The sequence below is a fragment of the Amia ocellicauda genome, chromosome 10 (genome assembly GCF_036373705.1).
Source record: "Amia ocellicauda isolate fAmiCal2 chromosome 10, fAmiCal2.hap1, whole genome shotgun sequence".
NCBI lineage: Eukaryota > Metazoa > Chordata > Actinopteri > Amiiformes > Amiidae > Amia > Amia ocellicauda.
Window position 1 is genome coordinate 24,585,870 of NC_089859.1, and position 15,933 is coordinate 24,601,802.

The 15,933-nt window shown below is 36.9% G+C and overlaps 1 protein-coding gene across 3 annotated transcripts in view; it reads right to left on the bottom strand.

Moving 5' to 3' along the window:
• The window catches only part of rftn1a (raftlin, lipid raft linker 1a), a 52,760-nt gene that overhangs the window by 32,336 nt on the left and 4,491 nt on the right, over positions 1-15,933 (bottom strand). For all 3 annotated transcript variants that reach the window (XM_066715687.1, XM_066715685.1, XM_066715686.1), the window contains exon 2: positions 14,889-15,044. In XM_066715687.1, the coding sequence (XP_066571784.1) occupies positions 14,889-15,033 (145 nt within the window). In that variant the 5' untranslated portion in view covers positions 15,034-15,044. The remainder of the gene's footprint in view (positions 1-14,888; positions 15,045-15,933) is intronic.

Genomic DNA, 15,933 nt, shown 5'->3' on the forward strand with positions numbered 1-15,933 from the left:
GCAGTGAGTGTTGAGTTTTCAACAGCTTTTGAAGGGCTTGGCATCTAAGTGCAATATCATCAGACAGCTAAGGAGAAGATAGAACATGTTCGGCAGCAGGCAGAATACATGAAGGCTTCATATTTAAGTCAACTAGCTGTGCAAAAGAAACTGACAAATCCCGTTTTGAGGAATGAATCAAAAGTACTGTTATGCAAAATATCTGTTTAAACCGCACTTGGCTCTGTACTTGGTCCATTGTGATTCCCAGATATGTCTGTTTCTTCTGCTTTTTTTTGCCACTGTAGCATTTGAACATCATTAAACAGCTGTGTCACTTGGGAGCCAGAATAAATAAAGGGGGCGGGACACTAGCCAATATAATTCCCTATGTAATGTGTCACATGTGAACAAGATGTTAATGTTGGCATTGGGAAAAGTTAGATTCAGAAGAAGACTACAGCAATTAAAGAAAAAACGACTTACAGAAACAAAGAGCAATACTCTTATTCTAATGGTGTATATGACAAACCAAGAGCACATGGTCAGCTCCTCAGACAGTTGCAGCGTATTGATGCTGACACGGTCACACCAAGGCCAACAATGCACTTAGTGAATGTACCATATGATTTCGGATTTAAGTCACTGGGTTTGAACATACGTTTGCCTTTAAATCAGGTCCATATCTCTTTTGTGAAAATGACACCCTACTGGAGACTAGAGAAATGGATACTGAAGGATAGTGAAATGAGTATTTACCCAGTGATAATAAAGCAGACTTATAAAGACAGGTCTTCACATACTCAAACACAAAATGGTACAAATGGGTTACTGTCAAAGGTATCTTTAATTGTGTATGGGTTTATTTTATGAGCTTAATATCTTGGCATGCAGAAGGAAAAGGCAGTACAGGTGGCTCCTGTAGGGAATATACTGCCCATATGATTAAATGAAGACAAGACGTCTAACATGCTGGAGATTAAACCCTTGATGGGTTTGTAATAGCTCGACATGATTGCTCCAGTTCTGACTCATTTGGAACGTAAGTCCAAAATCCAAAACCATGTCTGAGACAGGGAGTCCCTCAGCATCGGAAAAGTCATGTTGTTTCTTTTGGGATACTGCCTATTTATTAACTGTACTTGAACTGTACATTTTTCACTACTTATTCAGGGGTTTCCAGGAATAAAAGTATCCTAAAAAAAGGCGCCAACCTGAACATTAATTAATTACTAAAAGGAAACAGTGATTAATAAATAAACTCCATTGAACATAGTTCTGAGGGCAATCTTGACAAAAATAAAAGAATGCGATTTGAAGGACAGTCACTTTTGTCCCTCCCAGAGATTTCTAGAGATGTGGATTGTGAAATTGCTTTATAAACAATCCCCCTGTTGATTGCTGGCCCTGGACACATGGTTAAAAATACTATGTAATCATAAATGTAATTTCCATATGACAGTAAACAAACTACAGAGACAGGCAGTGCTGTAACTTGATCATTTCAGTATGTCTGTTGTTAGGCTGTGTTTCTCAGAACTTGGCTTTCAGTGGTAACACTGCAGACTCAAATCAAAGCCATGCAATATTTCTGCTGTTTAACATTTATTATGACATCTCTCTTAATAGTTGGCAGGGGCAAACAAACATCTTTATTTTGGCATCAAGTAGTATAGCTGTTTTCATCTTTCTGTGCAATGAGTTTTTGCTTCCCTGAAGGCTGTAAACTTGCCATTTTCTGAGCCAGAGAATATCTATCCTAATGTATTCTGCTGCCCAAATCTTGAACACGTATGTTATGAAGAACAATTATGAATGAAAAGTAGCCACACTCTAAAAAGTAATTTAAATCTATTATAATACAATTGGATTAATGACAATATACAAATTGGCACAATTGATAAAAATATCAGAAAAAACCTGGACATATCTGTTTTTTTTAACAGACTTTATGGGCTCAAATTAATATTAAATGGTTTTCTTATATATTAATATTGCAATGTATATTTTGTTATTTTGTCAAAAAAAAGTAATGCAAATTACATCATGAAGATCTGCTACATAAAATTGCCCAAATAATAAAAACAAAAAAACAAGTAAGACTTGCACTCTTTTGAGAAATCTGTGGTTACTTTTTCCAGTGTCTTGAATAACACTGACCTGTTTAAATGGCAGAGAAGCCATTTCTGAAGCACATTGGACTGGAATAAGCAGTGCCCTTTAGAAACCCTCAGACATGTATAGTTCGCTGTATTATTGACTAATACATGTTACTATGACAACCAGTTGCTTATGTAGAAAAATTTGGCAAAATAATCAAGTTATTTATAGAAGATTGAAGTTTGTTGCATTAGTCATTGCATGAAAATAATCTAATACAATAGGAAAAATTAGAAATGTATTCTGAGCTCAGAATGACAGCTACTTTAAGTCCCTTGTCTTTATGATTTCCAAAACCAGGAAGAAATCTTGAATTTCTATTTTTGTAAGTAAAGGCCTCTTTCTCTGTAGAAAAAAACAGCACTTTACAAATGTTCAGCTACTATTTTCCCTCCCAAAAGGCCAGCAAGCTAACATCCTGTAAAGCAGTTTGGTCTTTCAGATCTCTTGAGTGATATGGTGGGGAAAGGGTACTGAAAGCTTCTTTAAAACACGTAGTTTCACCTCTCATCAACACCTGGTTCCACCTTACGGAAACTGCTCAGCTGTGGGTGGAACCACACTTGAAACGCTTTAGATTTGATTTAATTGTGTTAAAGCTTCTGGAATGTATTGCTGTTTTGGAATGAAACTAAACTAAACTTGCCGATTAAAAAAAAAACGAAAAGTGAAAGAGAAGTCACAGGGGAGTTCTGGTCAGGCACACATGTGTAGACGACTCACCAACCACAGAAAAATGTGGTGCTGATATCACGGCCAATACACATTCATATTGTTATGTACAGCACAGAATATTTGTATGTTAATCTCACACCAACATGTTAAATTTGGGACCCTATGAGCCACACATGAGATCTAATGATCTTTGTCTGATGGCCGTCAGACAGACAGGTCACGTGTGTTCATTGTACTGGCAGCTTTGTATTCTGATCACGGACAGGCGGAAATGTGTCCATGGTCTCAAATTGTGTGGGCAGACGTTCGCCTTTATAATACAATGGCAGAATCAACAGTGAAGTCTTTTTTCTGTGCTGATCATTGGGGCAGTAATAGACAAGAAAATATGTATACTTAATTACATTAAACTATGATAACAATCCCAAATGGGAATTAATGAGCTCCAAGTAGATGATTAAACTGGTCTGATAATTGTTCATTACTGACATTCAGTGCCCGATCACAGCCCAAACAGGTGACAGACACATAATACATTGGCATTAATGATCAATGAGGAGCACTTTTCGTTAGACTCCCTGGAATCCAGGTTCATTATTTTCAGCCACTGTCTCTCGTTGTGTATCCTGTCAGTGAAGTGGGGACTGCAAAGTCTGTTAATGAGGGTTAACATGGAGAAGCGCGAGAAACGCCTAGCTGGTTTATTGATTTCACTGATTTGTGTTGGTATACTTTAGATTACACTATTGCTTCACTGCAGGCTTTGGTGTACCACTCTGAAGCACGTTTCCTTTGAGACAGATATACTTTAATCTGTATTCCCCAGCTGAGTGGCTGCCCTTTTAATCTGCTATTGGAATAGTTACTCCGTCCAGTCACTCCTGGAGGCTGAGTACAGCATTGTGATGCTCTGAACTTCTGGAAGTCTATAATAGACTCCACCACTCAGCTGTCTACTTCTAAAGAAAAAAGCCTGTAACTGGATGTGGTTAAACTTAAAGGTAGTAAATCCATGAAGAAAAATAAATTGCAGTTTAGAAGTGTGAAAAATCCAGACGGTCCAGCTATAGTATAAATCAAAGTAATTAATCCTTTAACTTATTGCAATATGAATGTCATTCTTTGTCATTAAACTGAAAGCATGGTTAACAGTTACAGTGACAAAATACCCTTATAATGCAATTCTTCTGTGTGTATTTGTATCAAATGTTCGTTATTTCATACTAAATCCTTTCCTCCATTTATAAGGTTGAACATTTCTTATCTTTATCAGTTTCATGTCTTATGTCTGACTTATGTACAGGGGGCCATGCTTTGACAGTACATCATGGTGCTCCTTCCCAGAGCAAAAACATTTCAAATTCAATCAATCATAATCTTATCAGATATCTGTGAATAACGCTGTAAGCGTTTACTGGTGTTATGAAAGGAAATTTGCATTAAACTTGAGAAAAACACACCACTTTGAATTAATTAGAATAATCACGCTCCAAAAGGCGCTAATGAGCTAAAGCGAAATGTGCTTTTCCAAATAAACCTCCCTGTGAACAATTAAGTAGATGTTTTTAATACAGTACCACGGTCAACTTTCCTTATGGAGATATTCGGGCATTCGCTTTGATTTAAATCTGAAGGAAATTTGAAAGTGAGATGCTGAAAAGAGTTTTTAAAATTAATGTTTAGATGATTGTTTTGCTATGTCCCATTCCTTGACTTTTGTTTAATATGGTTTACTTCAAAATCAAGATTGAGGGGTCGTCAGAAATATAGAAGAAAGTGTTACTCCAAAAACAAACAAAAAACACAAATTTATTTTATAAAACAGAACATAATTCAAATCCCATGACAGCCAAGGCTATGGCAGCTTTTAAAAAGTCAGAGACCACTTGCTGGGGAAGGAAGAATAAGTCAACTTCCTCACCTGTACTGATCCAACGCCGTATATTGCCTTTTCTAAAAGAACGCGACTATGAACAGACTTGAAATAAGAATGACTGAGCCTCTCTGAAAACCATGTTTTGTTCCAGACTGATCTCTCACACCAGTGTTGCTAGGAAACTGCTATCAAGAATCCGATAGAAAGGGGAGGAAGTGAATAAGAAATGTGTAGATATAACTAGGAGCTTCCAACAGTTGTGCTAAAATGTCGCAGGGGAAAAACAAATTATCTGACAAGTTGACACCATGATGTTGCAGGTATCTTACACAAATTTAAAAAACACTGACAATTGTTGCAGTAGATATTACAAGTTATCTGACAGCCTCTGCTACTGCATAATGAGTATTTTGTCAGTTAAATTAAATGTGGCCTTACTCCTCAAGAGGTATAATCATCATTCAAGGGTTAAATATAAATAACATGGATGAACCAAGTAACATGTTGTACAGGTTGGATCTACTTCAACTCAGTGCTCTCCTAAACTGACTAATCTTCAGAAATCACACAACCAGAAATGTAGACAGAACTGGGACAAAAACAAAAGTTGGAATGGTTGTATGTGACTGCTTGTGTTACTTTTAGTTGTTTTGCTGTAAATGCTTTGGCAATGCTCTGTCATGCCAATAAAGCTCTTTTTAATTGATTGCGGGGATTTTTTCATCTGTCTTGACAATACAGAGAAATTGCACCTGTTATTGTAAGTGTACTCGATATAACTTACACATTACATAAAAGCATTGTGTAAAAGAAATCATAATAATATAGCTGCAAGCAGCAATGTAGGGGGCCAGGCATATGTGTAGATTGTACATAGGTGTACATTCAGTGTGATAGGATGTAATTGGATTAGGTAAAAGTACATTAGTTTTATAAATCTATTTTATGAATTTACATTTACAAATCTGAATATAGGTCATAACATGAAGTGTCATGCACCAAGTCTCACATCTGTCCCATTAGTGGTGGTTTGGAAGGAGAAGAGGTTTAAATATTGTCTTATAATTGTCATGTAATCCAATATTGGCACCACACCATATGACATATGACCTCCACATTTCTTGTGGGACAACCTGCTATAGGTATCTACCAACACACCAATATTGGTGAGTTTCTGTTACAATGTTTTAATGTCATGGTCATTTGAAATTTATGGAGAAAAAATATATTGATTTGGTCATAGCATGTTGTTTAATGAATCACCTTGCTTTTAACAAATGTGATAGAGGACCAAGCCAAATTTCTGTCCAGTAGTTTTCATTTTATGGCCATTTGAAATATATTGCGTAATAATAATAATTATAATAATAATAATTATAATAATAATAATAATAATCTGAACAATTACAAAAGGTGGTCCAGCCACTTTGTTGCTTGGCCCCCTAATAAACTGAAATAAGGTTGGATATTTAGGCTCATTGTGGAAGACATAGTGTATCAAAATAACACTAATCTATTTCTTGACACCACACTCAGTTTTAATATTTACCACGTTTGTCACACTTGATAGATGTGAAGTTGTGAAGCATAACTTGAGGTAGGAAATCTCATCTGAGGCTCTAACATTCATCATTGGGCTTGAAACCAAGTGTGAACAGGTGGAAACCAAGCACATTAATCTCCTGAACATAACAACTCACGCAAAACAACTAATTTGCCAGAAAAACTAAAAAAGATGTTGGGTTAAGTGGCAATATAAAACAGCACACTGGACAATAAGTTTACAGTCGAAACAAACAAACACACTTTTGTATGTATTACATAGTACCCAGTAAGTTCAATGTTTACATGTTTTTGTGTTACAGTCCATGACAACCATCTTTGAAAGGTAGTGCCTTAAAATACATCTTAAAATAATGCTGCTCTTCGTGGCCATGAACTACACCACCATGGAATTTCTTGTAAACCAAAAATATTAAAACAGCTTCCGAGAATCCCGCAGAGAAGGCTTGCGAGGTTACAAGCAACTAGAGATTGCTGTACCTCATGAAGTGCCTAGGGATGTAATTAAATCATGTTAACCACACCCCCTGTTGTGTCCTAATGTTTAAATATTCTATAAAGATGTGATACGGCCTCTGTAATTAGTACCACAGTCAATGAATGAGTGAACGAGCGCAATAATAGGCAAAACAAAGAAGAAGAAAACTGTGCCAGAGATTAATCATAAAGAAAACGGGGAAAACCGGTGTCTGACACTGATTGAGAAACATTTCCTAAAAAATGCACAAGAACTATTTCAGCTGAAAAATGTCAAGATAATTCCAAAATGTGGTAGCTGTAACAAAGTACAAAAGATAAAAGTTAACAAATTTTGGTTTTATACAATGAAAATACATTAACTTCCCACAGATTGTACTGCTATGACATAAACCATTGTAAATGCAAGAACCACAAATACATTTGAATATATATTTTACCCAACTAATGAAGCATTAAGTGGACACATTCTCTAACAATAGTAAACTCTCCCATTTTGCTTGATTTTAAGCTACAAAAGATATGTACAACTGACAGTTCTCTAGATACAATAAGCTGACTTCAAAATCACTTTCTATATAAGATATAAGACAATGTGGTCCTGCACTGTTAAGATGTAAACCGGTGTGTTTTGAGACTTTAAGCCAATTTACTCAATTGAGAAGCTTTTGGGGAGATGGTATCTGCATTCACAATTAAATCAACTAGAAACTGAATGCTAACTGCAAAAGACAGGAGAAACCACAAGACACTAATTTAAATTACTGAGCCACTTTGTATGAGTCAGCATTAAGCTGCCAGAGAGATACAAGTTTAAATATTCTTTACCATGCTGATAAAAAAAGTGGAGAAAGATTTGTTTATTCTGGCCCATACTGCAAACTGCCACAGGAGATGACTTGAACAATTTTCCGGGCTTGGCTGCTGGTTTGCCAGCAGCAGACAGAGACCCAAGGTGAGTGCTGTTTATTGATTAAGGAATAAGACGCGACAGACTGTATTGCCAGGAAATACCCGTTCCTCCTGGGGCATAAATTGGCATGTGGCAGACTATTGCCAAGTGCCGCCCAACCCTTCTGGGTGTTGTTAACTAATGGTAATTCACTCTGTCAATAGCATCACCGGCGCAGAACGTAAATAACGGTGAAAAAAAAAAAAAGCAATTCTTCCGAGATTATAGATTCACTCTTCCATTAATTAAACCAACAGTGTAATTCACTGCTCTTTATCCTCTTGTGAATAATAATCAGTTACCGGGAGCTCGTGAAGGAGTCTCTAGACTCATTTGCACCGGAGCAGAGTCAGATTACTACAGGAGTCGTTGCCTTTCATTAGGGATGAGATTGTATCCCCAGGCCGCCAAATTATTAACAACACATTTGCAATGCCACTATAAAATATTAGCAATATTGACGAGGTATTTAATCAGCCTCAAAATATAGATGTTTTAAAAACACGGAGTCTCATTGTAGCCACCAGTGACATTAGACAGCAACATCCCCCCTTCACTGAGCTTAGTTTATATGCATAGTGGTTGTTTGCTATTCAAACCATCCTGTTCATTCACCTCACTGTCCATTCAATTACATTTTGTGAGAGCAACATTAGCCATACCTAGGAAACTAAGCAAGTCAGTACTTCTTCCAATTACAGCTTAGGGTGGTTTCCTTTAAAATGTAGATTATAGCAAGGCCCCTGTACATAATACATAATACAGAAAAGAAAATAAATCAATAAAATCTGGTAGAGCAGTAAAAGACATGGCTGACACAAGTGATCACATGACCAGTCCTGCAATTAGGAGTAAACCAGTAACATTGTCTTGCTAAGAAAGTTGATTGTGAAGATTGAGGAAACTTAGATACCATAAACCTGGCAACACATCGTTTCCAAATGTTTAGTTTTTCACAGTTAGTTTGACGCACACAGCACCAATACAATAACTGTATGAATGCAGACATTGAGGCAAAAAGTGAACTGGAACCGTTATTTTCCGTAAATGCAGAGTAAAACGTACTAATGAGGTGCATCAGTTCATCAGACTACCAATGAATTCTCAAATCAACCGCTCATAATATCATGATAAGCAGACAACCTGGCAGGAAACATAATCAAAAGGAAGTGAAGAGCTGAAACAGGAAGCCGGGGATATGTCTGTCATTTCTTTGTATGCTAAAAAACAAGTCAATCCTGTGTTTGGCACTTAATGTGTATTTGACTTATAAATATAAATCATTCGGACAGCTGCAACAACACTGCAATGATTCCCTAGGAGGACATATTTTAATTATGGAAACATGATTTCAATAAAATATTATTAAAAAAAGACTTAAAGAAGGAAAGTATGATTTGATTCTTTTTTGTTTGTTAGATAAATCTTTCATTATATTAAGGCCATACATGTAGATATGTTATTATATATTAGGCTTTATATATCATATAAAGTATATATTAAAATTAAATTAAGTGAAATGTTAATGGTTTCATCAATATCCCTTCCCATCACTACCCCTTCACCGTGTGTGAGCAATGTTAGGAGTTAGTATTTCCTCCAATTCCCGCTGAGGGTGGTTCCATTTAAACTGACGACAGCAATAACCAACAAAATCAATACTGAAATATCCAGTCATCGTAGGAGAGCAATAACAAACAAACATCCAATTACGGAAGCACTGCTATATTAAGGTGTTGGTGGGTGGGGCCGAGGTTAGGAAATCATATTTACTAGAGCAGGCAACAGCAATGAATGCCAGAGGCAATAACCCACTGCTGTTTCTGAAGACAAACTGATGGTAATAATGTGTTAAAATCTGCTGAGACAATCAGATTCTAAAAGCGTCCGTTACAATAACTATGAAGTTTCCTGAGCTAACAAACTGACAAGCTACAGATAAAGGCAAAGCCTAGCATGAAGAAAATGTTTTCCTTTAATCTCAATAGGATTATTAAGCACCATACTTTCACACAAGGAACAAAGACGGTAAAAGGAAGGAAATGTTCAGGCTTTTGGTTTTCCTGTTGTTGAAAATACTATCAGTTTCTTGAGACTTTGAGAAGAAACTGGTCTTATACTGTTTTTTGTTTTTGTTTTGTTTCGTGTCTTGGTGCCAGCCCGCCCCGGGAAATGTGTAATAATTTGATGATCTCCATGATAGCAATTGGAGGATTTCAACTCAGCATTATAATGAAGTCCAAAACATTGAACTGTGATTTAAGAATAAACAGATGTCCATGTACTCAGTGTAGGAATTTATAAAAGACCAGACTCGTTTTAGGAAGCACAGCAGGGGAAATTATTCTCTGTCCTATTATGCCTTTAATACACTGCTAACTTAATTTCAAATTCTTTTTCAGGCTTCGCTCACATGACAAACAAAGAGTCTGGTCACAGCTGCAGACAAGGCGATACATAAGTCACAAACATATTCAAGAAAAAACAGGAAAAGGAGTAAAAAAAAAAAAAAAAAAAAAAAAGTCTAATGGTGCTAATGAACAGAAACACCTGTATCTGACAAAGCTATCTCTGCTAAGTCAAGATTTTAAAATGTTCTACTGATTTGTAATTACTGAAAGGTGTGTGGAAGAAGCTGGTCCTGGCACTGATTTCTGTGTTTCTATCAGCTAATTCCTTGGTTACACACGTCTGAAGCATTCGTAAAATTGACTTTTAAAAACATGCATGACAATTTCTACCTATTTGGGAAAATAAGACGAGGAGGCCACCAACACAATTAACTACACACTGTGTACAATATATAGGGGGATTAAAAGCAGGGAAGAACAGCATGATAAACTAAGGATTTTGAGATTATATCAAAATGAAGGTCCACCTCTATCTCTACCTCAGACAGACAGGGTTACTCTGAATGACTGCTCGAAATAACCCCCACGATGCGCTGTAAAGACAGCATGTCAATTAAAAATCCTATGCATATTTTATTACAGGATTATTTTTTATATTTGTTTTGCTCATATCTGAAGGCACCGCTCAAAAATCTAATATCTGTTTTAAGCCACCCCCACTGATTTTAGAACCTATATTAATTTGAAGGTTTCTCAAGGTGTCTGGAAATTTTACATATAAATGACTGCCTTAGTGATGCATTCAAGCAAAGTCTGTACTTGGAGGCTTCAGTTTAAGAAGAATGGTTTCATGACATTAAATATCACATATTGCCCGACCCTACACATGAATATTATTATTTATGTTATTCACGATCATTACACAGGGACTGTCATAGAATGTAGAGGCCAGACAACAGTACAAATCTAAACATTTTTGTAAAACTATACACGTGTGGTCTGTAGTATATCGTACACACTGCAAAATCTGTTCTGCATCTGTTCCATAATGATAAACAGATAAAGTAATCTAAGCTGAAATCGAGGAAGAAAAAGTATAACCATATGCTATCATCAAATAAAATTCAAGTTCAGGTTGTTTGTATGGTCATTACCTTTGAAATATAAGATGGCACCTTCTATATGATCTTGTAAAGAGACTTTATTGTGTAATTTCGGAAATGTTCGTAGAAGTGTGGATTGGTGAGAAATCATGCTACTGGGAAGTGTTGCACAACAATCCAGTTTTAAAGAGTGAGGCGTCAGTTTTGTCCTTTTGAACTTATTGCAATGTAATCACGTGCCTCTTCGTGCAAGAGAGCATTCACACCCTTCATTTGAAATAATATTACTTGGTCTTTTCATGTATTTAAAACCATTTTGTTCATGAACTGGTTTCAATCTACACAAGCCCTGCCTTACGGATTTGTCTTCAAGAAACTCTGAAAAGACACAACTGTACGTCAAGTTGCGTGTGCAGGATCATCATGGCGTTACTTCTCATCGCCGTCTTTGTACTGTAACACAACAGCTCCCAAATGGACCTTTTTGCTCTGCAGTATGAGCTACAATCAGTCACCACACCTACCGAGCACCACATCACCCCGTAGAGATCTGCTATATGGAGAGATCAAAAGGTTCTTCACTGATAAGAGAAAGAGATTTGAAATAGAGCCAGAATCAGGCCCCAGGTGATGTCTCTTTACAGTGAAAGAGCTTCTGAATCTAAAAGCAAACACTGCATATATAAGGGCACTTTCAATTGACAGTGGGTGAGCATCCATATTTTTCAATCAGACTACGATCTTAAGTGGGTGTAGCACGGGACTAAGAAATACAAATCCCTGACAGTGCATGGAATCATTCTCTCCAACACATACACATTCTTCACAGTGGCATTTTAGATTTCTTTTGGGCGGTGTATTCTTGTCATTCTTCTTTGACTGGGCCATTGCAAGGGCATCTCTGAAGTGCTGGTGTTCAGCTTTACATAATGATGGGCTTCTCTGAAGTCACTTAGACTTGTCTTACACAAGGTGATATAGAGGTCAGCTGCACGGGGGGGATTAGCAAGTCCCCACGCTGTTGAGCAAGCCAAAGCATGTTCGATGCACGATTAATTTAAATGCAAGACAGAAGAGTTTCAAAAATGTATGTACATAAAAGCCCTGTTTGAGCATCGCTGCCAAGTCAGTTTGCATCCTTTTGATGAGAATAACAACACAATTAGCGCTTTACTATATTTAGAGACTCTCTCAAAGGCATTCACTTCCACACATTTTGAATTTCCATCTGGGGCTTGGAATTGTAGAAGCACAGCAAATTCACAAGACCCTATAATTCCCAAACACCATACACGAAGTCTCCGGTGATGCATGTAAATTACGGAGGTGGGGGAAATGTCAGACAAAATCTGCAAAAGTACTTATATACTATTATCAGCAGGAGCGGTGGCAGTTTGGTAACGCATGAGCCGAATGCTGAATAATAAAGCTATAGAAATAATACACAGTACTGTAAAAAAAAAAAATAATAATACCAAATGTTTTTTTACACTCCTCTTTCTTTGATATGTTTATATCTTGGTTCTCAAAATATTGCATTAAGAAATAATCTTGGGGGGGGCTATAAATCAAGGCTTTGTGCCGAGTCTAGGGGAAGAATAAAGCGAACGAGACCAAGTACATATTCTCTGGCTGATTGTATGGCACATTTAATTAAAAATGGAATAACTCTTGGTCTTTGGTCAGTGCTTTATTGAGGCTTATGAAGAGAATAATATAATAATATAAGATGATGATAATATAACAGTGTCACCAGCCTGGGAGTGCATGTTTAAGTCTTGCAGGCAGCTTTTGAATCCACAAACCACATGCTGAATTTCTGAGGCAATCTCAGTGCAATAAACAGGACAATTTTCAGGTCTAATTCAATGGGTCATTTTCTTATCTCATTATTTATTTATTTATTTATTTAGTGGCAGGCACCCTTATCCAAGAAATACCTTTCTGGAGCAAATATGCACTTTATACACAAACACAATGGCAATGATTCCTATTTAAACTTTTAAGAACTCTGGCAATTTCAAACAAATAATGGAAAAACACAATTGAAATGCTTTTATTGTAATATGTTCTGATAGTTTCTTGAGAATCAATTTTCTCCAAAGACTCGACTTATTTTCTCCCAGTTAGTGTGGATTTTCTTTAGCCCGTTTACAGGAGCTACCTTTTTCTCAAAACATGTAATTATCAGCAGCGACTGTTAATTTAATTGAATCAAAATCAGAAATGTGCTCATTTAATTTCATCTTCACTTTATCTTCTCTGCCAAGATACAAAGTGCTTTAAATAGTTCCCTACCAGGGAAAAAATCAGGTCATTCAACTACACAATTATAATTATATGTTCAGGAACAGTCAATGAAATGATCAACATCAAAATGGAAAAATACACCTATTGGAATTTGGTACATCATCCATGAACAACATGTAGCGCCTCAACCCAATTAGATATGGAAACACCAGCCAGGTCCAGATGTTGTGTAGCTGTGTATCTTTTATTCATGGTGGCACACAAGATGTTGCCCTATTGGTCTCATATGATCTACGTATGTGCCTGTGGATGATGATGTCATTTGCAAGCTACTGTAATGTTGAAGGCATGTAGCAAGGTATGAGTTCCAATCTGAGCAGTATTGAGGTGGAACAAGGGTGAAACATAGTTTTCACTGAGGGACAGGAATAAGCCCTGGTCCTTTTGAGCCGAGGGTCTGTCTCAGTGAATTCCAGGTTGGATTCGCCCATGTTCAGGAAACATACAGCAGGATTTGACCAGCTTGACACAGCTTCCTGTGAACCCTGCCAAACATGTGTTTCCACTGTGTAGTACATTATTTAGATCATTATCAATATGCATATTTTATTGGGGGTGGGTAGTTTCATACCAAAACAAATCTTTCGCTGGTGTTAACTTGGTAGTGACAACCAGTCTTGCCCCAACAAATGTAGTCAAACACTTTCTTTTCATAAAAATATTAGGGTGAAGGAATTATTTTTTTACTGTGCGGAGCTGAACGCACTTTGTACTGTGCAGCATGTAGGCATTTTAGGGAAAATGTTCAAAATTCTGAATAAAAATAAATAAATAAATAAGCTAAATTTTATAAGCGCCTGTAAGAAAAATGCTGTGGAATCAAAGCCTTTTCTAACAAATTGCAGGCATGTTTCTTAGATCTTTTTCCTGCCTTACCTACTGTATCACTGAAAGCTATGTCCGAAGTCATATCTCAAAAGCTGTTCATACTCTCATAATCAAATGACAGGGTTTCTGACAGCTCCACATCTGTAATCATGGCTTGTGCCGATTCTTTGTAGGAAAGAAACTGCAAACATCTGTGAAGTCTGGTAGGGGGCCTTTTTCTGCCCCAGCTGTTCCCTTTTTCAAAGCAGGGGATGGGGTCACAAAAATAGGTACTGCTGCAAGCAGTTTAAAACAATAATAAACTATATACATACAAATAAAAACTTAATTATTGAAGCCAACCATACACAGTAGGGAAACATACCTCTCCCAGATCATGTTCTTCAACAGAAAGCAGTTACACAATGAGTAAGTACAGTTCATGTTAAATTTACAGTTTACATGGAAGTAGATAAGTAACTTTTGTTTCAGCAAAGCTGTATTTCCGAGTAAGGAGGGAATTAAAAGCAGAACATAATCATACAGACCTTAACACTTTGTACATGAACACCAAACAGGCACATTACTTTTTCTCTCAGTCTCTCTCCCACAATTCTGAGTAAAATAACACTTACCATCCTTTCCTATCGTAAAGTCCAGGAAGCTATAGCAGTAGGCTGTCCCCACTTTTGTCTCCACCTGAGGCCGTTTGAGGGTGGAGTAGATCTTGCCCGGGCTGTTCTCTTCTGCCTTCTCCAGCTTGGCTAGTCCACAGCCCATCTTGGCAGCTTCTGTCACCAGCGGACCCAGAGACAGGAGATAGAGAGACCCGTGAGTGCTCCTCCGCTGCGCTCGCCAGCAGAAACACAAATCATTACACTCACAGCACCTTCTGAACGATGAAAAAAAAAAAAGAAAAAAAAGAAAAGCACACAGGCTCACACAGCACAGACGAGACGCCTCCTCCTTCAGGGGGTTTCATGAAACCCAATAAAGCATAATTTGATAAACGGCTAAGGAAGGGGGGAAAAAAACAAAAAAAGAAAACTAAATGAGTAATATTTTTCACGGATGCCCAAGCCCGTTTCTCTTAGGTTGAAATTATCACTGACAAGCGTGGAATTACAGTAGTGCTAACATCTAAAGAGCTGCAAGCCTATTTTTAGTTTGAAATAACAAAATCCCTTTTGACAGCACCAAACCCATGGAATCGCTCGAGCAACAGTAGGTAATATCATATTGTTTACACTTGATTAAACCTCAGGGTGTTGCTTATTGCAGACAGCATTATTGTGTTGTTAGGATTACACTGTACAGCGAGTGACAATTCCAAAAAGGCACCATTCAAAAGATTAGAGAAAATGAGCAATTAATATGGTGAAAGTGAGAGCTGCACGAAATGAAAAGATGAAATGAATCACATGAGGAAAATCTCCACGAGATTTGTTTTCAGATTAAATCTGGGTTCATTTGGGATTAAGGTAATGCATAACAAGGGATCCCAGTCAGTGATGAAAGTTTTAATTAGGTTATGTGGTTATATCAATACTGTAATATAACTTACAAGTTTAAATAGGACATACATTAGCAACTGCATATCAAATTTAATAAAAGGATTACCATAAAATGCAGACACAAACATGTATGCATAAAACTACTTATTCAAGTTTGTCAAAATAG